The sequence below is a fragment of the Tursiops truncatus genome, chromosome 18 (assembly GCF_011762595.2).
Source record: "Tursiops truncatus isolate mTurTru1 chromosome 18, mTurTru1.mat.Y, whole genome shotgun sequence".
NCBI lineage: Eukaryota > Metazoa > Chordata > Mammalia > Artiodactyla > Delphinidae > Tursiops > Tursiops truncatus.
In genome coordinates, this window is record NC_047051.1 from 14,457,589 (window position 1) to 14,481,945 (window position 24,357).

General features: G+C 38.7%; 1 protein-coding gene across 19 annotated transcripts in view; it reads left to right on the plus strand.

The window, feature by feature from the left end:
- Positions 1-24,357, plus strand: part of COG6 (component of oligomeric golgi complex 6) — a 288,003-nt gene that overhangs the window by 97,943 nt on the left and 165,703 nt on the right. For 16 of the 19 annotated variants that reach the window (XR_012327602.1, XR_012327603.1, XR_012327601.1 and 13 more), the window contains one exon: positions 16,585-16,741. Coding sequence is in view for 2 of the 19 variants with exons in the window: in XM_073795101.1 (XP_073651202.1) it covers positions 6,573-6,629 (57 nt within the window). In the remaining 17 variants the exon portion in view is untranslated. Of the gene's footprint in view, positions 1-6,572; positions 6,651-16,584; positions 16,742-24,357 lie in introns of those variants that run through there. The other 3 variants (XR_012327615.1, XM_073795101.1, XM_073795103.1) reach the window with 3 other exon arrangements.

Below are 24,357 nucleotides of genomic sequence, written 5' to 3' on the forward strand. Positions count from 1 at the left end.
GGAAATGGAAGGCACCACAAGTCTGCTGGTTCTCTGCCCATTTTTTTTTTCAAAGGTAGGAAATGTCTCTTTTCACTGTGAGATTGGCTCACCACTCTATGAACTGAAGTGAGTAGACTGGGTCAAGGGTCAGGGGAGTGGAGTGAACAAAAGGGTGTGGTGGTCCCTGCACAAAGGACCAGCTCCTGGCAAGGGGGTCAAGTTTGGTTTCAGCAAAGGGCTTTTGCACTGCCTGCCAAGAAGATGGGGCTAATTAGGTAGGAAAGCGGAGGAGGAAACTGATGTTAGTGGAACATTTAACTGGATGCTTTAGCATTTAACTCGATTCTGTATCAGATGGAGTGTGTGAGTCTATATTTAATTCTCACAACAACCCTATGAAATGAGAACTAGTAGTCTGATTTTACAGATGAGGAGACAAACTCAGATTAAATGAACTTGCCTGGTGGCACAGAGTTATGAAAGGCATAGTAAGATCTAGAACAAACATCTGACACAGACTTCTATGCTTTTGCACTTTTAAAATAATTCACTATTTTATTTAGCATTAGCCACACATGTATATAATTTTATTTTTACTTAAATAGTGGAGTTGGCAGACAACAATGCTTCCTTCTGGAATTTCAGGCACTCAGGACAGAGGTGTGGAGAAAAGATATTATGGAGTGGGATTTTCTCAAAGTGCCATGCTTACAGCTTCCCCTGCGTGACAGCTGTCACCGCGACGCAATAACTACTGTAAGCAGAGCGCCCAGTTGCCCTCTCCATCTTCACCACCCTCACATGGTCCTCACATGTGAGGTCCACCCTCACATGGCACTCAGTACATGGTCCTGGGTGAGTCGTTCCATCAGCCATCACTGTGAGTGCTCAGGAATGTGGAGCATTCCATGAAGGAAATTGCACTGTCAGCAACATTGTCTTTGAATGTTGACACTTGGCTCAAGGTCAGGCCACCCCAGGGACCATCATCGTCATCTTGTGACCTGTGCAGGACCTTATGCCTCTGGAACCGTTCCAGGTGTGGGAGGTGATGAGGTCTTGGAAAACTCTGCTCGGTGGCCTGGCTTGTAGAAACGTGGCCAGATGGTTTTGTCATCAGCCTTTGTCTACACTGTACTCCATTGGATGGGAATGAACCAAATGGAAACTCAGATTTACTGAGACAGACAATAATATGCACATACAGCACGTAGGATATAGCATGTAGGATTGCTGCGAGCATTAAACAAATAAACATACGAAAAGCACTGAACATAGTGTCTGACAAACTGTTAGCACTAATTAAACATTAGTTATTATTATTATTGATATTCTTGTCTTAAATGTATGTTCTCTAAATGATTTGAATTTTCATAGATTATTAAAAGATAGAATGAACTGAAGAAAATTAAGCCCTAGAGATCCATTTATTGAACAACCTTTTTTCCCTATCACTCCTTCCTTTTTCTCTTAAACATCACAATTCCCTTTTGTGTTGTCACAAAAGTTACTTACTTCAGTTGGCAGAGATAGTATTATGCAGGGGATGATTAAAATATCCTCACTTGTAGTTGTTGTTTTAAATTTTATTATTTATTAGTAGGTAATAACATGTATACTGCAAAAAATTCCCAAGGTATGCAAGGATATAGAGTGAAAATGTAGTCTCCCCCTCACCCAGAACCTTAGTCATCAAAGTCTCTCCCCCAGAAGAATTCTCTTACTTTTTATGGTATATCTTTTTAGCTGATTCCCTTAGGTTTTCCAGAGAAAACAGTTGTTTCCCAAAATACAATCACATCACCTGCAAGAATGATTCTGCCTCCTTAAATTTTATACCTCTTTTTTTTCCTATGGTCTAATTGCAGTGACTGGTAGCTATGGAACAAAATAAACGATATTGCAGGCAAAGGACATGTTTTCTTGTTGCAGAGTTTAAAGATAATGCTTTAGCAAGAGGCTGGTATACATACATACATACGTACATAAATACATTCATACACACATCCTTCCTCTCCCTTTTTCTCTATCTCTGCATCTAGATACATACTATATCTATATCTAAATAGACATTAGATATAGATATGTCTATGTGTGTGTAATTCATGTTAAGTAGCTATTTTTAGTATTTAACATTTTTTATCTAAAATGGATATTATATTAAAGGTCTTTAAGCATCTATGGAGATGATAGTATGAGTTTTCTCTTTTAACCAATTAATATGATGATCTATATTAATATAGTAATAGATCTCCTAATATTTAATGATCTGGGCATTACTGGAGGATTCTGTTTGCTGACCTTTTATTTAGGGTTTTGCATCAGTATTCATAAGTGAGCATGGTCTGTAGGTTTCCTTTTTTTGTATGTCATCTTTGTGGAATTTTTGTAATTTAGCTTTGCAAGAAATTTTTACAGACTTCTACTTATGAAAATATGGTGTGGGACTTCCCTGGCAGTCCAGTGGTTAAGACTCCACGCTTCCACTGTAGGGGGCACGGGTTCGATCCCTGCTCCAGGAACTAAGATCCTGTGTGCTGTGTAGAGTGGCCAAAAAACTTAAAAAAAGAAAAATGGTGTGTTACATATCTGAAAATAACTTCTCATTACAGAGCACGTAAAAATGTTGACTAAAATAATGGAAACATATTTTTTTAATTAATTAGGCTTTTTAAAATCTCTTCTGGTGTCAGTTTTGGAAAGTTTTATTTTAATAAACAATCACGCATTACATTTTGGTTCCCAAATTTATTTGCGGAGAGTTGAAGTACTTTCCTATGATTCCGTTGAAGTCTTTGTATCTGTGATCATTTTTTATTAGTTCTACTTAATACTTATTTTCTTTATTAAATTAGGTAATTGTTTATTCACTTTATTTTTTAAAAATATGTAATCCTTGAATTTATTAACTATTATTTTTTGAATTGACTAATTACAATTTTCATGCTTATCAAATCTTTCCTATTGCTCTACTTTTGTCATTTACTTTCTAGCTTCTTGAGATAGATTTTTTTCCAAGATTTTACTGTGGTAAACTTTAAACATAGAACACAGTTGAAATAATTTTAGAGGGAATGCACAGATTTCCTCACCTCATAGAGTCTACCAAGAACATTTTTCTATGCTCATTTTATGACATATCTGTCTATCCATCCAGCAATCCATCTTACTTTGTTGACTCATTTCAAAGTAAATTACAGAAATCAGTTCACTTCCTCCGTTTCACATACATATCATAAAATGGTTAAACATTTGCTACAATTTTTCCTTTTGGTGTAAGAGTTACATACAATGAAAAACACAAATCTTAAATATACATTTGCTGGGTTTTGACAGATATATACATATGTGTAGCTAAGACCCTAAGACCCTATCAAGATATAGAATATGAACATAACCCCCGAATTTTCCTCCTGCCCCTCCAACTCAATCACTGCCTCACATCCCTTCCAGAGACTATCATTATTTTGATCTTTTCTCAAGATAGATCAGTTTTGCCTGTTTCGGAAACTCATAAAATGTACTCATACAGAATGTACTCTGTTGCGTAAGTTTCTTTTACTCAACCTGTTTTTGAGATTTATCCATGCTGGTGCCCGTATCAGTAGTTGTTTCTTGTTATTGCTTAGTAGTATTCCCTGGTATCCTATTATTAACAGACACCGAGCTTTTCCCTGAGTGTGACTCTTATGAATAAAGCTACAGTGAACAATGTCTGTGAATATATTTTTCATTTTTCTTAGGTCAAAACTTAGGAGTTGAGGTTTTACAAGACACCGCCAGAACTTTTTCCAAAGTGGTTTTACCATATTCCCATCAACAGTATATGAGAATTCCAGTTCTACATCCTTACCAATGTTTGCTGTGGTATTTTTAATTTCTAATTTTGGTCGTTCTGGTGAAGAGTAATGTTATCTCATTGTTTTAATTTGCACCCCCTGGTGACTAATGATGTTAGTGACTTTTTCATGTGCTTAATGATTAGTTATGTATCTTTTTTGGTAAAGTGTATGCTCAAGTCTTTTGTGCATTTTTACTTTGTTAGCGATTTTTTGTAGTTTATATTATTGAGACCTTGCATGCCTTTTGTTAAATTTATTTCTAAGTATTTTATGGGGTTGTGTTTTTGGTGTTAAGATAAATGGAATTTTATTTCATCTTATTTTCTGGTAAAATAATTTTTAATCTTGTTACTTTTTAGTAACAGTTTTATAGATTTTAAAGCATTTTCTATACAGACAGTGCTACCTGAAAATGCAGTCAGGTTTTCTTCTTCCTTTCTGACACTATGCCTCTGCTTGTTTATTTGTTGTATTGTAAAGTTTCGGACCTCTAATACAAAGTTGAATCAGAATGGTGAGAGTAGGCATCCTTGCCTTGTTCTCAATATTATGGGGAGAAAAAGTTTTGAAATTTCCCATTAGGTGTGATGTTAACTATTGGCTTTTGGCATATGTCCTTTGTCAAAATGAGGGATTCAGGAAGTTACCTTCTGAGGTCTTAGTTTGCTGAGAGGTATTTTGTTTGCTTTTGTTTTGTTTGTTTAATCCTGAATGGGTGTTGAGTTTTGTTCAGTGCTTTTCTTTGCATTTTAAAAATGATCATATATTGATTGATTTTTAAATCTTAAACCAATTTTACAATCCTGAGGTAAACTCTACTTAGTTTTGATGTATCATTCTTGTATATGTTACTGAGCTCTATTTGCTAATATTTTATTAAAACTTTTTGGATCTGTGTTTGAGGAATGTTAAATGATTATTTTTAATCTTCTCCTTTTTTGTTATTTGTATTTAAGGTCCCAAATCTTTTTTACCAAGCATTACTTTACCTGTTAGTAAGAAGTTCCCTATATGGTGTTTTTATATCCTTATGTTCTGAAATATTCTGCAATTCACATTTTAAGTTTCTCTTTTTTAGATTGGCAGGTGGTAGAGGTTTTTTCCTACTTTTTAGTTTTTATATTAATTTCTAGATTTATTTCATGTAATCAGAGAATGTTATTTGTGTTATTTCTACATGTTAGAATTAATGGATTTTCTCACTGTGGCCTAATACATGACATTGTAGTGAGTGTTGCATGGACACTTGAGACCAGAGTTTGCCTGGGACCGAAAGAGTACCCGGGACGTAAGACTTAACAGTGCAAAAGCTGGGACTGCCCTGAATAAACTAGGGCAGGTTGGTCACCTTATTTAAGAATAGAATTCTTAGGTCACTTTCATTCATTGAAGACTTTGTAGGCCTTGCTGACCTTTAGCTGTGAACATAACAATAAAATAGTTTGAGAACAGTGTGAGTGTTTTTCCTCCACTATAGGTGATTTGATATTTTATCTTTAAAATCAGTAACTTTACTGTCTCAAAATCAATTCTGCTATGTCAGTTTTTCCTGGGGCATTCTATATCACCTTAATTGTAGAATCAAATCTTTACGTAATTCCTGAACGTTAAAAAAATTTAACATTCAATAAATATTCTCCACTTCCATTAGGTTTTCCCTTCTTTAAGGACATCAGTTATACCTTTTTGACCCTCCTCAATTTTATATCTATATGAATATAAACTTGCTTTTCTCAATTCCCCTCTCTATAATCCTTGCTGTATTTCTCATTTGTTTGCTTCAATTTAGGCTTTGTTTATGGGAGAATTTTAGTTTTTAATTTCCCTTTTTCCTGATTTCCCTTTTTTATGAGTTATATCAGCTCATGTGTCACCTCCTTCTGTTGTCCAACCATGACTTCTCTGAGCTCTTACATTTCTGCTTTATGCCTTTGATTTAGAGATGTGTTTTCTTCTTCATGAGTTAAAATTGTTTCAGTGATATCTTTGGTTTACATTTTCATTTGTTAAATGCAACTTTTTTTTTCTGGTGTAAGTGCTTTCTGTATATTTTAAGTTTATGTTTAATCCATCTGCCCCCCTCTGTGATATCTTTGAAGGAGATGAATTCTTTCTGGGCCAGCTATTTGTAATCGTTTTATGTGGAAGATGCGTGACTTCTGTGTTTCAGGCTAGCGGAAAGTCTTCCTAATACTCAGGGTTGTGTGTGTATGTGAGTGAATAAAGGTTGAAACCTTGTGTCTCTCTAACTACTCAGAAACTCAGTACTCTGCCTCCTTGTCTCATAGACTGTTTCCTGGAAGGTGGCTTGTCTCTGCGATTCCTCATTTAATCTTAACTTCCATGCTTCCTGAAGCTACCAAGAGTATCTGTGCTTCTTGTTTCAAACAAGAGATGGCTGGTTTTGTACCTCTAAGGGACAAACCTCCTAGAATTGTACTCTGTTGATTCTCTGACAACTGCAGCTGTGAACCTTCCAGCTCGCTACTTGATCTTTATTGCTTTTGTCAGCTTATCTTACGTACTATATTTGTCAGCGTATCTTACGTCAGCTTATCTTACATACTGTATTTCAGGATTACTATACCTCCTTGTTTGCCATCAATGGAGTGTGCATTTCTATTTCTGCTCCTTGTTGTTTTCCTCTGCACTTTTTCTATAATTCCAGTGTTATTCTAAGTGGCCTATTTTGAAAGGGCCCAGAGCATTAACATTAATAATTTAAAAAATCCTTTCTTCCTCTCTCAGATATCTCTGCAACAAAAAAATGGAGAAATTTTTGTTGATGTGAAGTGGTTAAACTGATGGGTGTGGAGAGGCAGCTGGGATCATCAAAATTTTAGGTGAAACATCTTGAAGAGTCAATTTTCATGGAGGAGTGGTAAGGAAAAAGAGACAAGAGAGGGTAATTACCGCAGAGCTGATAGTCAGTGAGTACACATAGGTACAGATGAACCACATATTTACAGATGACATTGAATCAGGTTGGGCAAGTATCTGTTCTGATTTTTAGTTTCTGTACCATACTATTTTGTTACATATTTTGAACATTACCCATCTACTGAACACAAAGTAGAGATTTGTTCATTGTTTGAATACTTCAGTCTGTGTGGATAGCCAGTTTGGAGGCGTTCTTCAATTTTTCTGCACTGACTACATTAACCAAGTAATTGCCGTATATGCAAAGTATTACCTGATGCCGACACCAGCTCTTCTATTTCTTCCTCTTGTTTCTTCTTTACTTTACAGAAAAATTAACTCTGTGGTGGCTTCACTTCTTATCCAGATATTTTATCTATGAATAGGACACTCTGATTCAGATTTTCTCTGTTAATGCCAAAGCACTGTTTATATACTAACAGTAAACTGGGCTGTTTATGCAGTATAGCCAGACTGGCCTGTCATGGTTTCAGGGGAGCCCTTTTCTCAGGACATGAAAGCTCTAGTGTTAGAGATTAATAAACTCTTTCAGAACCCATCAACAGTAGCCAAAAACCCTTTCCATCCAGCCACATGTACTAGTTTGTGTCCTTTCCTCCATCAAGGATTAAAGAAACAAAAACAAAAACACCCTACTGAATCACACCCCTGAGCTGTGTTAAGCCCACTTCTGTTGGGGCGAGAATGAGAGTTCTGATTGCATTCAGATTGATTCTGTCTTCCTCCAGTGCTCTTATGAAATGTTTCCACCCTGCAAGACTGGCTTAATTCACATCTTATCTGGTAAGATTCTGCAGGGCAGTTACTAATGCTTATATTTAATGAGCATTTACCGTGTGCCAGGAGCTGTGCTTTCCATGCCTTACCTCATTTGATCCTCAGAACAACTGTATTAAGATGGAACCATTACCAACCCAATTTATGGAAATTAAATCTCCGATTTAAGGAAATTGATGATGAGGGAGGATAAGCACATTGTAAGCTAGTTAGCGTGAGGACCAACAGTCTAACCTGGCCCGTATGACCCCACTAAGCAATGCCTACCCTGTGTGCACATTTCCTCTACTTTGGGCTTCTGTTATTTATACCCTGCCTTCCGAACCCCATGGTTTTCAATCCTGGCTGCACATTAGAATGACCTGTTGAACTTTTTAAACAGTATTAATTTCCGAAGATACTAATTTAATCTGTTTGAATGCGGCTCAGACTGGTATTTTTTAAAAGTTCCCAAGGTTGAGAAACACAACCTTGGCACCTAACATGCTGATTTACGTATAATAGGTCCCCAATAAGTACATCTTTAAATGAATTAGAGACTAAATTGTTATCTGATTTATTTAGTAGGGTTTGTAGTACAGCTGTGTACGCCAAAAAAAAAAAAAAAAATCAGTGTCTTAAATGAGCAGTTCTTGTCAAGTAAAAAGACATTTGATTTTTTATTCCCATTCTCTCATGAATGGATAGTGGAGTTTTCCTGAGACTTCGAGATTGTAGAATGACATTATCATTCTGACAGATAATAGAATATATGCTGATGTATTCTTGTGTTTTAAAATGTTCTCAGATTTAATTTCAAATATTGTGAATACAAATGGGTATGATTTTTTGGTTTCACAATAATTTTTAAGATGATAAAAGAGGTTCTGAGACCAAAAGTTTGAGAACTGCTACCTTAAGTGATGCTTTGGTGGCTTTGGTTAGTAAATACATGTTTAGAAATTGTGAAACTTACATCTGCACTCACAGCAGGGCCTAAAATCATTAAAGTTCTTGCTCCTCAAAGTGTAATCCATGTAGCAGGAGCAATAACATTTCCAGGAGCCTGTTTGAAATGCAGAATCTTGGGGTCACCCAGACTTTCTGAATCAAAACCTTCATTTTGACAAGATCCCCATATAATTTTTGTGACCATTATAATCCAAGAAGCGCTGACTTAGAGAATTAGCCTTATTGATTATACTTGTTAGTAACAGTCCCACATCATTTTTCTCATCTGTCATAGAACACACATTTGTTTTTCCCTTTCACTTCTAGCATTATGCCTTTATTGAATTTACTCTTATATAGAAGTTCATGACAAGTATCAGCATCTCGATTTATAGATGGAGAAACTGAGAAACAAAAAGTTGGAGAGGTTTGACTGTGTCCCAGAGTTAAATCAAATGCCAAAGTGACAGAAAAATGCAGAGCAGCTGACTCATGCACTGATGCGCCTCCCATTAAAGGACAGGAAGACAGCCCCAAACGCACAACATGGAAACTCACTATTACATAGGACCTTGGGATTTTATAAATGTAAAGGGCTTAAGAACATCTCCAGGGCTTCCCTGGTGGCGCAGTGGTTAAGAATCCGCCTGCCAATGCAGGAGACGCAGGTTTGAGCCCTGGTCCAGGAAGATCCCACATGCTGCAGATCAACTAAGCCCGTGCACCACAACTACTGAGTCTGCGCTCTAGAGCCCAAGTGCCACAACTACTGTAGCCCATGCGCCTAGAGCCCGTGCTCTGCAACAAGAGAAGCCACTGCAACAAGAAGCCCACGCACCACAACGAAGAGTAGCGCCCGCTCACTACAACTAGAGAAAGCTCATGTGCAGCAACGAAAACCCAACGCAGCCAAAAATAAATAAATTAAATAAATAAATTAAAAAAAAAAGAATAAGACACAATTCTTTAAAAAAAAAAGAACCTCTCCAAACATGAAATAGATCCATTCAATGATAAGAAGATTTAAAGCTTTCCTCCTCAGTGCTCCCATGGTGCTCTATGTTTTGTGTCTACAGAAGTATTGATCATTTTATGTTGAAATGATTGGTTTATATGTCTGTTTCCCAAGCTGGACTCCACGGTTTCTAAGATCAAGGACTATGTTTTATTTTTCTTTCACTCTCATGGTTTAACCCCGTACTGGGCACATAGAAAGTGCTCAGTAAACACTATCTTAGTTGGCTCAAGCTACCATAACAAAATACCATAGACTTGGTGGCTTAAACAACAGAAATTTATTTTCTCATGGTTTCTGGAAGCTGGAAGTCCAAGGTCAGAGTACCAGCATGGTCACCTTCTGGTGAGGATTCCCCTCCTGGCTTGTCCATGGCCTCCTTTTCACTGTGTCCTTACGTGGCAGACCTTAAGCTCTCATTCTAGACTGATCTCAAGGCTCAGGGGCCTGCAAATTGGTGAAGATCTTCCATGCCAGTCTGCAAAGACTGGAGAAGGTAACTGTTTTTTCAAATGCCCAATTTCAACAAAAGATCACAGGCATGCAAAGAAACAAGGAAATCTGACTCATTCAAAAAGACAAAATAGATATCTGGAAACAGTCCCTGAAAAAGCATATGCTTCAGACTTACTTTAAAACAACTATCTCGGGCTTCCCTGGTGGCGCAGTGGTTGAGAGTCCGCCTGCCGATGCAGGGGACGCGGGTTCGTGCCCCGGTCCGGGAGGATCCCACATGCCGCGGAGCGGCTGGGCCCGTGGGCCATGGCCACTGGGCCGGCACGTCCGGAGCCTGTGCTCCGCAACGGGAGAGGCCGCGACAGTGAGAGGCCCGCATAACGCAAAAGAAAAAAAAAAAACTATCTCAAGTATGCTCAAAGAACTAAGGGAAATGAGGAAAACAATATTTGAATGAAGTGAGAGCATCTACAAGAAGATAGGAATTATTTAAAAAACAAACAAATTCTGGAGCTGAAAGATACAATAACTGAATTGGAAAATGTACTAGAGAGATTCAAAGACAAACTCAAACAGGCAGAAAAATGAGTCAGCAAATATGAAGATAGGTCATTTGAAATTACTGAGTCTGAGAAGCAAAAAGAAAAAAGAATAAAAAAATTGAATAGACCCTAAGGGACTTACGGGATACCATAAAAAAGCAATATATGCATTATGAGAACTCCAGAAGAAGAAGAAGAGAGAGAAGAGAACAGAGAGATTATTTGAAGAATTAATGGATGATAACTTCCAAAATTTTGGAAAGACATGGTTATACTAATTCAAGAAGCTCATTGAAATCTAAGTAGGATAAATCCAAAGAGATCCACATGCAGACACATTATAGTTAAACTGTCAAAAACCAAGGACATAGAGTCTTGGAAGTAGCAGGAGAAAAGTGACATCATGCACAAGGGAGCCTCAGTAAGATTTCTAGCAGATTTCTCAGCAGAAACCTTGAAGGCCAGAGGCAGTGAGATGATATAGTTAAAGCGGTGAAAAACAAAGCCTGTCAACCAAGAATTCCATATATGGCAAACTGTCTTTTAAAAAATGAGGGAAAATTAAGAGATTCCCAGACAAACAAAAAGTAAGAGAGTTCATTACCACTAGACCTGCCCAACAGGAGATGCTAAAGGCAGTCCTTTAAGCTGAAATAAAAGGCCACTAGACAGAAACTTGAAGCCATACAAAAATATAAAGTTTTCCAGTAAAAGTAAATACATGAATAAATATCAAAAATACAGTATTATTGTAATTTTGGCTTATAACTCCACTTTTAATTTTTTTACAGAATTTAAAAGACAAATGCATAATAAATAATTATAAATCTATGTTAATGAGTATATAATATTATTATAAAGATGTAATTGTGACATCAATAACATAAAGTGAGAGTGGAGCTATAAATGAATAGTTTTTGTATGTGATTGAAGTTAAGTTGGTATCAACTTAAAGTTGATTATTATAAATTTAGGATGTTATATGTAATCCTGATGGTAACCACAAAGAAAATATCTGTAGAATACACACAGAAGGAAATGAGAAGGGAATTAAAGTGTGTCACTACAAAAAATTAAACACAGAGAAATGCAGAAATGGAGGAAATGTGGGGAAAATGCTATAATATGTGCAGAAAACAAATAACAAAATGGTGGGATGAATTGGGAGATTGGGATTGACATATATACACTAATATGTGTAAATTAGATAACAAGAACCTGCTGTATTAAAAATAAAATAAAATAAATTAAAAAAAAGAAAATACAACAACAAAAACCAAAATGGCAAAAGTAAGTCCTTCATTATCAATAATCACTTTAAATGTAAAGAAATTAAATTTCCCAATCAAAAGACATAGATTGGAATAAAAAAATGAGATTCAACTCTATGCTGTCTACACTGTAGATGTAAGGGCATGCATAAGTTTAAAGTGAAAGCACGGAGAAAGATATTCCATGCAGATAGTACTGAAAAGAGAGCAGGGTGGCTATACAAATATTAGATAAAACACACTAAATAAAAAACTTATGACACAAAGAAGGACATTATATAATGACAAACAGGTCAATTCACCAGAATATATTAATGAACATTTATATACCAAACATTGGAGTTTCAAACTATATGAAGCAAAATTGATAGAATTGAAGAGAGAAACAGACAACTCTACAATAATAGTAGGAATCTTCAATATCACACTTTCAATAATGCGTACAACAACCAGACAGAAGATCTATAAAGGAAATACAGGACTTGAACAACACTATAGACCAACTGGACCTAATAAAAATGTTACAGAATACTGTATCCAGTGACAACAGAATAGACATTTTTCTCAATTGCACATAGATCATTAACCAGGATAGACAATATTTTAGGCCAAAAAATAAGTCTTAATAAATTTTACAAGACTGAAATCATACAAAGTGTCTTTTCTGATCACAGTAGAATGAAACTAGAAATTAACAGCAGAAGGAAAACTAGAAAATTGACAAACGTGGAAATAAAACAAAATACTCTTAAGCAACCAATGGATTAAGGAAGAAATTACAAAGAAAATATCTTGAGACAAATGAAAATGAGAAAAACAGCATACCAACTTAATGGATGCAGCAAAAGCAGTTCTAAGAGGGAAATCTATAGTTATAAATACATGAAAAGAAGAAAAGCCTCAAATCAGTAACCTAACACTATACCTTAAGGAACTAGAAAAAACCAAACTAATTCCAAAGCTAGTAGAAGGAAGGAAATCATAAAGATTAAATCAGAGATAAATAAAATAAGGAATAGAAAAACAGAAAAGACAGTCTTTTCAACATATGGTGTTAGGAAAACTGTATACCCCCATACAGAAGAAAGAAATTAGACCCTTACCTTATATGAAAATGAACTCAAAATAGATTAAAACCTAAACATAAGATATAAAACTCTTAGAAGAAAACATGGAGGAAAATCTTTGTGTCTTTTGATTTGGCAATGAGTTCTTGGATATCACACTAAAGAAACAGAGAATAAAAGAAAAAATAATTAAGTGGACTTCAAAATTAAAACTTTTGTACACCAACAGAATGAAAGGTAACCCACAGAATGGGAGAAAATATTTGCAAATCAAATATCTGATAAAGGATTTTTACAGAGAATATACAAAGAATTCTCACAACTCAACAATAACAACAAAAAACAACCCAATTAAAAAATGGGCACAGGACTTAAATAGACATCACTCCAAAGAAGATATATGCAAATGGCCAATAAGCACATGAAAAGATGGTCAACATCACTAATCATTAGGCAAATGCAAATCTGAACCACAATGAGATACCACTTAATACCCATTAGGTTGGCTATTATTGAGAAAACAGAAAATAACAAGTGTTGACAAGCTTTTGGAGTAGTTGGAACCCTTGTGCATTGCTGGTGGGAATGTTAAGAGTGAATCTGTCATGGAAAACAGTATGGTGATTCCTCAAAAAATTAAACATAGAATTACCATATGGTCCAGTAATTCCATTTCTGATATATATGCAAAAGAAATGAAATCAGGGACTCGAACAGATGTTCATAGCAGCACTATTCACAATAACCAAAAAGTGGAAACAACACGTGTCTTTCAGTGGATGAATGGATGAACAAAATGCGGTATATGCATGCAATGGAATATTATTCAGCCTTAAAAAGGAAGGAAATTTTGACGCATGCTACAACATGGATGAATCTTGAAGACATTTTGCTACGTGAAATAAGCCAGACACAAAAGGACAAATTTGTATATGATTCCACTTTTGTGTGGTACCTAGAGTAGTCAAACTCTTAAGGACAGAAAGTAGAATGGTGGTTACTCTGGTCTGAGGGGAGAGTCAATGGTGAGTTAGTGATTAATGGGTAGAAAGTTTCAGTTGGAGAAGATGAAGTTTTGGAGATGGACGGTGATTGATGGTTGCACAATAATGTGAATGTACTTATTGCAACAGAAGTGTACACTTAAAAATGGCTAAAATGGTACAATTTGTTATGTATATTTTACCACAAAAATTAATAATGCCAGAAAAGAGTCAAATCTTAAAAAGAAAGAGCTTTATTAGATCAGATGACCCATCAAATTTGCTTTTTTTCCTGGAAAACTTGCTCCTGGGGGCCTCCTTTCTTTTCTCTAATGTGGATGCATTAATGATCTCCAGAGACTCAGTGGTCATCCAGGGATTTCCCTGCCCAGCTCTATTGTTGGGGCCACTGCTTCCTTAATCTATTTCTTGATTTACTCCCTTGTTTAGGTGGATGATATTCTCTATGAAAGGATGCATGGGTATTTAATCTTCTGGATCCTCGTGTGTTCCAGAATGTCTTTATTTTTGCCCTTAGCTAAATTGTGGTTCGGTTTTCCTCAGAACTTCTCCATTTACTTCTAGCCTTCAAGGCAGTTCTTTCTTAGTTGTTCCATCACCCCTTTGTCCTTATGCCTCAACCTCTGTCCATCATCTCTATCTTGTAGGTTTTAGTGAATCTGATTTCTGACTTGAAGACTGTGTCCCGCTACATGTTTTTGTAAAATGAACAAGACAATTGGTGAATACTGTTCACTGATGTTTTCTTCCCATGTTTACCTCCTGGGTTCAATCCTTTGCTCCCTGCTGTGCCCAGGAAATGTTGGGACTCCAGAGCTATAACCCAACTGTATAAAAAGCGGCTTTGTAAATTGTCCATAGTCTTAACTTTCCCTGACTTTTTGTTTCATTTCAGAATAGCCTTGGAGTTGGATTTGCTATTTCTGGTCTTTAGAATTTTTTTAAAAAGTAGATCCCCAGAAGAACAAAACAGCAACTAAATAAAAACCTCTATTTGTTTGAAAACTTAACTTGTTAGCTATTATGCTACCTTCATAATTTTCATCTTAGACTGTTATTATTATTATTATTATTTGCGGTACGCGGGCCTCTCACTGTTGTGGCCTCTTCCGTTGCGGAGCACAGGCTCCGGATGTGCAGACTCAGCGGCCATGGCTCATGGGCCCAGCCGCTCCGCGGCATGTGGGATCTTCCCTGACCGGGACACGAATCCGTGTCCCCTGCATCGGCAGGTGGACTCTCAACCAGTGCGCCACCAGAGAAGCCCTAGACTGTTATTATTAACCAAAAACCTGTGTTTGCAGAGATTAGATCCTTCCGCCTGAGACAGCATGGCACTGAGGGTTAAGAAAACATATTTCAGATTTCATTTTCCATTTTTTTGTTTTGTTTACTTTGTCCCTTTGTATGTGTTCCCATCTAAGTGTTTTCAGTTTTTAAATAAATATTTAAGACCCAGATCTACCTTTGAATGCATGCATAGTCAACATCACCTTCAGTTAAATCTTCTACATTTTGCAACAAATGGCAGAAATTGACCTTGATATTTTCCAGGAGGACAAATTTATAAATATGAAAAGAGAAAAGAAAATCCTGCACCAAGATAGCAGATGACTCAATATAGTTTCTATAGTGAAATGAAGACAGTTCACAAGGCCGGCATATTTATGAAAAGTACAATAAATTACATAATACCTCAAATGAGCACAGATAATATGAGCCTGCGCCTTTTTCTTCATGCTGGCAACGTTATGTATCTAAGCCCTTATGTGTTTTACCTTCAGTGGGTTTTGTCCATAAAAGCTAAATGTTCTGGAAAGACCCACCACGCCCCACGGTGAAACTGTCATTTGAAATCCTCCTTTTGCTTTGTTACAGATGCTTTGTGTGGAAAGGAATAAAACCAGCCTTTGTTTTTTTGATGTAAAGAGGGTTAGAGAAAACATTGATGAAGGATATCTATACATAACTTAAAAAAAAAAAGGCCACTATTTGACCTTCCTGACTCAGTAAATCTTTTTAACTGAGCAGGGAGTCATTGGACTAGTGGGTTAGTTGGAGTTTCACCGCACTTTCATTTTTTCCCAACCTGTCCTTTGACAAGCACAGAAAGGCTACATGGTGGAGCAAAGGAGGAAGAAGGAAGTGGAAGAAAGTCCTGGGCAGCATGTACATAGAGACATGGGTGTGGGCTCTAGGCATCCCAGGTTTCCCCCAGCAGGATATAGTGCTACGAGCGGGGTGCTTCCTCAGGCTCCGCCCATTCTCCCTGCGTTCCTTGTAGCCACCAGGGAAGATTCACTTGTCTTCACCCATCACCACTCACTTTATCCCAGGAAGTTCACACCCACCTCCTCCTCCTGCCTCCGCAAGCCTTCGTGAAGAGCGGGCCCAGTACATGAGCCGCCCTGATATTCGCTGTTTCCTGAGACACGTCCTTTTAAAACGAGCTTAGTGCATAAGGGGAAGATGTGGATGAAGAAGCCCAAGCCTAGCGTTGGCTGGGGTGTCCCCAGGTGATCAGCACGATCGGGGGGCTGTACGTCCGCTGTCACCTTCAGTCCTTCTGAAGAGCTGCCTGTCCGAGGCAGGGCACCTCATGTCTCAGCGAGGTTAGGGAGTTTTCCCTAGGCCACTTCAATGCCCACATTCTTTATATGAAACCACGCCCCCCAGACCAAGTGACAGGGTCTAACGAAGTTCCAAGGCTCCCCATCGGAAGCCCCTGACCCCTCTGTTGCCTCTGCTTCTTACACAGCGCCCCTGCCACCCAGAGGTCACCACTGAGGAAGAACGTATGCGCTTTGTGTTTCTTGAGAAGATAAGTTGCAGATGACAGCGTCTGGGGAGGGCCCACAGGTCCTGCTGGTCTTGGTCTGTGCCAGGAGAGAGCCGTTTCTGCCACCACACTTCAGGTATCTGTCACCCCCCCCCCCCCCAGTGCTCCACCCCCAGCGGCTGATGCCTCTGGGGCTTGGAAGGTAGTTGGAGGAGAGTCCTCAGAATTGGAATTGGACACGCCCTTCCCATTCAAATGGAAATGCTGATTTTGTGAAATGAAGTTTGGCCGGCAAAGAGCGTTTTAAGACTGGCTAGGAGACTCAGTAGGCATGCGTTCGTATTCTTCCAATAATCTCAGGTTGTTGAATGTAACCTGGTGGGTGTGCGTTGCTCTTTCAAAGCACTTTCGCATATATTCACTTATCCTATTTTACAAGGGAGGAAATTAAGACTCAAAGAAGTGGCTTGTCCAAGAAAAAAGAAAAAAAGGGGCGGGGAAGCTGAAGTAAAATACAGATATTTTGAAATCTATGCTAGAAAACTTTTCCCTATGACTTTGTGGCTTTTTTTTTTTTTTTTTTGTGGTACGCGGGCCGCTCACTGTTGTGGTCTCTCCCGTTGCGGAGCACAGGCTCCGGATGCGCAGGCTCAACGGCCATGGCTCACGGGCCCAGCCGCTCCGCGGCATGTGGGATCTTCCCGGACTGGGGCACGAACCCGTGTCCCCTGCATCGGCAGGTGGACTCTCAACCACTGCACCACCAGGGAAGCCCTGTGCCCTTTTCTTTAATATCAGGTCCTACTGGACATCACTCCCTTCTCACAGCTATTTCTTTTCATCTCTTGTATTTTCTTTTTTTCTTTTGGACAGAGTTACTTCACTTATTATTGATATTGATTAAGGGAGACAGCAGAAACTTGAGAATTGATTACTTATACAGTTGACCTTTGAAGAATTCAGGGGTTGGGACGCCAGCACCCGTGCAGTCGAAAATCCGCGTATAACTTATAGTGAACCCTCCATATCCACAGTTCCATATCCTCAGATTCAACCAACTACTGTAGTATCTACCACAGAAAAGAATCCGCATGTAAAAGAACCTGTGTTGTTCAAGGGTCAACTGTACTACCTTCTTCGGGTTCTGGGCTGACAGAAAAGAAAACATAATCTTTAGGGAACACTACTTTAGTATGGAAATATTAAAGCAGGGACTCATTTTTATAATGCCCACAACTACATATTTTACAGTTATTGTTGATAAGAATATGAATATCAATAACTGAGAAGTTTCAAGAGGAATATATATGTGTGTGTGTATATATATATATATATATATATATATATATATATATATATATGGTCTGCATGCATATATATCCACGCATGTATAAACAAACATACATTTGTATACAAGAAAAATACAGGGACTTCCCTGGTGGCGCAGTGGTTAAGAATCCACCTGCCAATGCAGAGGACACGGGTTCGAGCCCTGGTCTGGGAAGATCCCACATGCATTGGAGCAACTAAGCCCGTGCACCACAACTACTGAGCCTGCGCTCTAGATCCCGCTCGCCACAACTAGAGGAAGCCTGAGCACAGCAACAAAGACCTAGCACAGCCAAAAAAAAAAAAAAAAAAAAAATACTATGTACTCAATACCATTGTTGTTATTTAAAAAAACAAAAGAAAAATACAAATGGCTCCAGTAGAATAATAGAACTCTAAATTAATTTTTTGTTTGTTTGTTTTAGATAAATGTTTGCTTCTTATTGTCCTTCTACAGCTGATTTCTTTTCTACTTTAGAGTGCCATTACTATGGTTTCCTGCTCAGCGTAATAATTTCTATCTGTATGAAACTATCCTGATTTCTACCTGCAAGTCTCTGTGATTTCTATTGTGTGAGGAACATGGTGTCATTCAGATAATGTTCAAAAGTGCAAATATTACCAGTAGGAATGTCCACAGAAGTCTTTCCCCCACATTACATCGGAGAAAAAAACAGAAGCAGAAGTGTGATGGTAGTAAATGTGTACAAAAGAACCAAAACACTGCGGGGGTGATTGTTAAAAAGTTAAAGTGAGGAAGACAGCATTCTTGTTGAAAGTTTTTACAAATCAGTGGTATAAACTCAACCGCCTCAAACTCTGATTTTCATGTGAAATGAAACCAACGAAGGACCTTGTCCGGTTTCAGGTTCTACTTGGAACGGTTTTAGAATCTGCTCCCAGGTGTTTCTGATTAGAGTGTCTACCTCTTGATGCTGTTTGAGCCAAGCTATGTTTTTAAGCATCTGCAGACTTTTGCTACCTCGAGCTTCAGGACTCCTGATTTCTGTGTCTCAACGTCAAGCTTCTGGCTGTTTAAGTCATAGACAGGGGGCAGAGTGTGTCCTATTGATGGGGAAGATGGAGGCTCTAGAAACTCGTGTAGTTAGGGAGACAAAGAGTGAAGGAGAGGGGCGCAGGCAGACTGGACTCTGGACGTCTGGGGCCGTAAGTCCAGCCCCGAGCAGCCGACTCCTCTGGAGTTGAAACCACCCGTTTTAAGGACTGTGAAGCCAATTCCTAATGAGTCAGCTCCTCCTCTTTTTGTTGTTCGTCTGTCAGGAACACAGAGCAGGGTTTCTCAACATTGGTAGTACTGACGTTTGGGGCCACATCATTCTTAGTCATGGGGGCTGCCCTGTGCATTAAACAAAATTTAGCGGCGTCCCCGGCTAGCACCCACTAGATGTCAGTAGCGCCCCCTTAGCTGTGACAATCAGAAATGTCTCCAGACGTTACCAAACGCCCACTGGGGTAAGGGCGCAGAGCAGTATTGCTCCTGGCAGAGCCGCTGAAATACAATATTGTTTGGGGCACTTATTCATTAAGACCAATTTTTCCAAATTTTTGGCTCTCAAACATTATTTTCCTCTTGCCTTAAAAAGGAAAGTATTAAAAGTTTTACAGTTATATGGCCCCTAATATGTATTACACTTTTAATAATTAATTAATTTTCGTTCACGTTGGGTCTTCGTTGCCGCGCACGGGCTCTTCTCTAGGTGCGGCGAGCAGGGGCTACTCTTCGTTGCAGCGCACGGGCTTCTCATTGCGGTGGCTTCTCTTGTTGCAGAGCACGGGCTCTAGGCGCGCGGGCTTCAGTAGTTGTTGCAGGCGGGCTAAGTAGTTGTGGTGCCCGGGCTCAGTTGCTCCGCGGTGTGTGGGATCTTCCTGGACCAGGGCTTGAACCCGTGTTCCCTGCATTGGGAGGTGGATTCTTAACCGCTGCGCTACCAGGGAAGTCCCCTACACTTTTTTTAATGATGAATTTTTTATATAACAGTAGTGACCACTTTATAAAGGCGACTCTTTTTTTTTAAAGAACCTGTTTCCAGGACTCTCGTTCCCTCTATTTTTCTCTTGTCCTTCTTCTCCATACCCCAGTTCTTCCAGAACCTTCATAAACAGTAAAAGGAATGGAGGTGGCAGTTCCCTCCGTAAGGTTCAAGATACGATGATGCATTTTGGGGAGATTGCTAGATCTAAGAGGAAACAGAGAAAGCAAGATGAGGAATGATGATGCTAGATTAAATTCTAACTCAGAAAAATAAGGAGCTTGGTGATATATAATATTAGACATTTTGGAAGATGGTGACTATGTCCTCTTTATATTTGTCCTGGAGAAGAATACACTGAAGGACTCAGATATGTGCCCTAGACTTTGGACCCCTGAAGCAGACCTCTACAATCTTAGAGGTTGATGTAGTTATAGAAAGGGAACACCCATAAGAAATATGGCTCTGGCGGAAGGAAGAGTCTCAGGTATCACGAGGTGACTCCCAGTGAGGATAAGAGACGAACCATCCAAAGACCCAATGTGAAATTCCTGAAGAACCAGAACCGAAGAACCTGATTTTAAATTCCTCTTTATCCCGCACCTTGCCCTCTACCTTTTGCGTGGTTTATATAATATATTGAAAACACTGAATTTAAGCTCTTAATGTTATGCGGATTGTGCTAGATTGTTGAGATAAAGGTAGACATCGTTGAGTCTGTTTTTGGAAATCTTCCAAACCCAGCCTGATTCATTTCAATTTTACATTGTGGTTTGGGCCCCAGCGTTAATCGTAATAAAGGGTGTCCTTTGGTGCTTGTCCGCAGTGTGTGTATTTCCCTTGGGCCATGAATAAAAGAAATGTCTGGGTTTGGGTATTCTTGGTGTCCTTTGCACGATCTTTTTAAATTTTGCCTTTTATTTTTAACACTGTTATCTTTGTTTTGTTCATTAGTTTGAATTTTTGTTGCTCAAATAGCAACAGAGACTTTTACCAGAGGCTTTACGTGTCTTCTTGCTTCCTAAAGCTTTTAGGCAGGCCAGTCACCCTGTGAAGCCATTAGAAATACTAGATTTTGAAACATGCTTGAAAAGTGACAAGATTTAGTCTTCTACTTGGGCAAAATCTCTATAGGCTTATGACAGTTTTACAGACCCAACACGTTATTCTAAGCGAGTCTGTTCATTTCATCTCATCAACATTCTCACTCAGATCAGCCAGAAATTCTGAATTTATGATGTGTATTTCATAGAATCATATTCACAACTTGTTGCTGGATCAAATTTGACCCTAGATGACAAATTTCAAAGCTTTAATTCCTTTATGCACTTTGGTTTTAGCAGAGAAATTTGTCCATGTGCTTGGACCATATTGGTCCCCAATAAAACAACATGTGTAGATATTGTCTGGAGATAAAAAAAATAACCAGAATAGATTCTTATACTACCTCTATTTTTAATACTGTTCTTTTTTAAAAAGAAACTTTATGAGATGCCATATATAACATGGGTGTATGAAAAGATATTCTGAAGTTTAAGGGAGATTTCTCCCTCAAATTGTAACAATTTAAGTGCTTTTCTCAAGGATTTTTATTTGTTTATTTTATTTTATTATTTTTTGGCCATGCCCCGCGGCATGTGGGATCTTAGTTCCCCAACCAGGGATTGAACCCATGCCCCCTGCATTGGAAGCACAGAGTTTTAACCACTGGACCGCCAGGGAAGTCCTCAGGATTTTTATTTTAAAAGATAAAGGTTTTGATTTGAAGTATTTGCTCCTTTCTTAACCTTCAAAATCCTGAGGTCAGTATGTCGCTGCTCTCCAAGTGAGCTGGAGATGATACCGACTGAAAACAGAACCCCATGTGCTTGAAGATGCTCTGATTCAAGTACTTACAAAGTTCAGAACTCTTTTTAAGAAATTGAAAGTCTCTCATGCCGGCAGCCAGAAGGTGAATGTGAGAAGAATGGAATAGGTTTTAATTTTTTTAACCAAATACATTTCCCATCAGGACAGCCTACATAATTTTTCTAGGCCAGTGTCAAATGAACACGCAGGGCCTCTTATTCAAAACATTAAGAATTTCAGGACAGTGACAGCAGACCATGAAACCAAGTGAGGGCCTTTTTTAAGCATGACATTGTTTGAGAGACACTTTTCCTTCTGCTTATCGAGTCCCTCCCTCTAGTTCAGCTGGGTACTTTGTCACTCAGGGAATGCTTCTACTTGTTCAGAATGGGCCAGGGAGATTAATTCCATGGTTCATCTTGTATTTACAAGAAAACACGTGAATTTTGGATAGTAGCATAAACCTGCAAAATACTTTTAACCCAAACTGTATTTTATTAAATTTAGCCATCCTCCATTGTAGGAAACACTAGTGTTTTATGTAAATTAAGAAAGAAAAGATGCTGCTGTTCAGTATGATGCATCATCCATTGTAAAATGAACTGTAAATTCAGAGACATTAAAATGTTAAAGACCTTAGGGATGATGAAGCTGTGGATCTCAATAGAGAGGGTTTGCAACGCCATGGGTGATCTGCCATTATCTCCCCACCACCCAGTTGTATAAGGCTCTTTTGTTAATAGAAGTGAGGCACAGGGCCTTAAGGAGATGTGCTGGGGTCATGTGCTTTGTTGGGGGTAGAGCGGTAGGCGCGGCCACTGGGACCGAGCTGGGGCTTTCTCCTCACAGCTCAACTGCCTTGTCTCTTCAGTGGAGTCTTTCCCTGGGTCAGAGAAGGTCAGTGGCAAAGAAAGAAGAAAATGACAGAAAACTAGATAGAAAAGGAGAAACATGCATGCAAATATTAATGTTTTCTCTGTCTCTCTCTTCACACACACACACACACACACACATACATATATATGTATTTTACTATATATACATATTTTTTTAATGAATTTGGGAAGCAGTATTTTTGATGTGAAATTTAATCAGTTTATGCCTCACTTTTGATTAGTTTCAAGCTGTTGATGATTACATATCTATACTTATCTATATCATTTCAAGCTGTTGATGTATGTACGTATATGAATATGCATTTTATATTTGCGGGGGTGAGTGGTGTAATTATTTGTGCAGTAAACACCATAGAAGTTTAATGTAGACTATACATAAGTTACCATGAAGATGAAAGACATTCAGTAAATAAGCCACAGGGTCAGTGAAGATTAGGGAAAGTGTTGTCATCTCTGTATTTAAAGTGTCTTGAATGTGAGCAATCTGAAATTGAAAAAGAACTGTTTTGGAGATATTTACCAGAAATTCTTTCTTCTTCACTAGCATCCACCTTACCCACACACACGCATGCACACGCCCTCGCCCACAGTATGCCCACACACCATCTCCCGAAGCCTCCATTGCAACCCTACGGTCTTGTAACTGAGGTGCATTGTGTGACTGAAAAAGCAAAAAGGAGGAAAATTTCCACTTCTGTTGCTCCTCCTAAGAGATGGGCTCTTCCTTCAGAGACCAAAATCTCCGGGACAGGCTTTGTCTCTCACCCTCACTCCATCCTGCTTTGGGAGTGGAGGATGGGGGCTGGGCCGGGATGTGGCAATGTGGGAATTTGCTTCAATACACTGGGTCCCCTGGTGGAGAGCCCTGGGGGGACAGGGCTCAGATGCCTCTGGAAGTCCAGGGGGACAATGGCAAATGGGCACTGTGGGCTGTGTCTGCGTGCCAACGACTAAAGCTCAGACATCTAATACAAGGTACTGGAGCCAAACAGAAGCCAATATTGAAGCTGATCCTTTGGAAAAGGAGGAGTGAAAGGAAAGAGATTTGGAGAAAAGCTGTTGGCACCATAGCTTTTAAGACTCAAGCAGCCAAAGACAAATTCAAGTTACGTTCTTCCAAAGATACTCTTCTTCAGCCTGAAAGCCACAACTGGTAGAAATTTGCAAAAGCCTCGTACAGAGGTGGACTTAACCAGATTCAGGTGGGAAAAAATAAACGAGGAATGCGTTAGAAAATAAACTTTAGTTCCTAACTTCCTCCCCCGTCTCCTTTTCCCTTTGCTTTCCTTTGGCTACTTAATGAGAGGGGAAAAAAAAAAGATATCCATTCTATTATTCCTTAATTTTCATCTTGCAGCTCATTATCTCAATCAGCACATCACAGATGAGTGCACTGATTTCTGAGAAAAATTCCAGTGGGTTCTTGTAGCTGTTGATGAGCTGTGGCTAATCGCCACAGTTAAGATTTTCTGTCATGACCTGAAATGGATGGTAAGCGTTTGATTGGCAGGAAGGTTAAATAAAGGAACAGCGGGCAGAAGTGTTCATGTTCTTTCTTGGCTCCTGGAGATCTGGGGTGGGAAGAAGGAGGTCAGGGATCATGAAACAGTAACCACCCAAGACCAATGAAAGAATAATTTTATCTGGACCCAAATGTGGTCCCAGCATTACAGTGTACATTGAAGGAG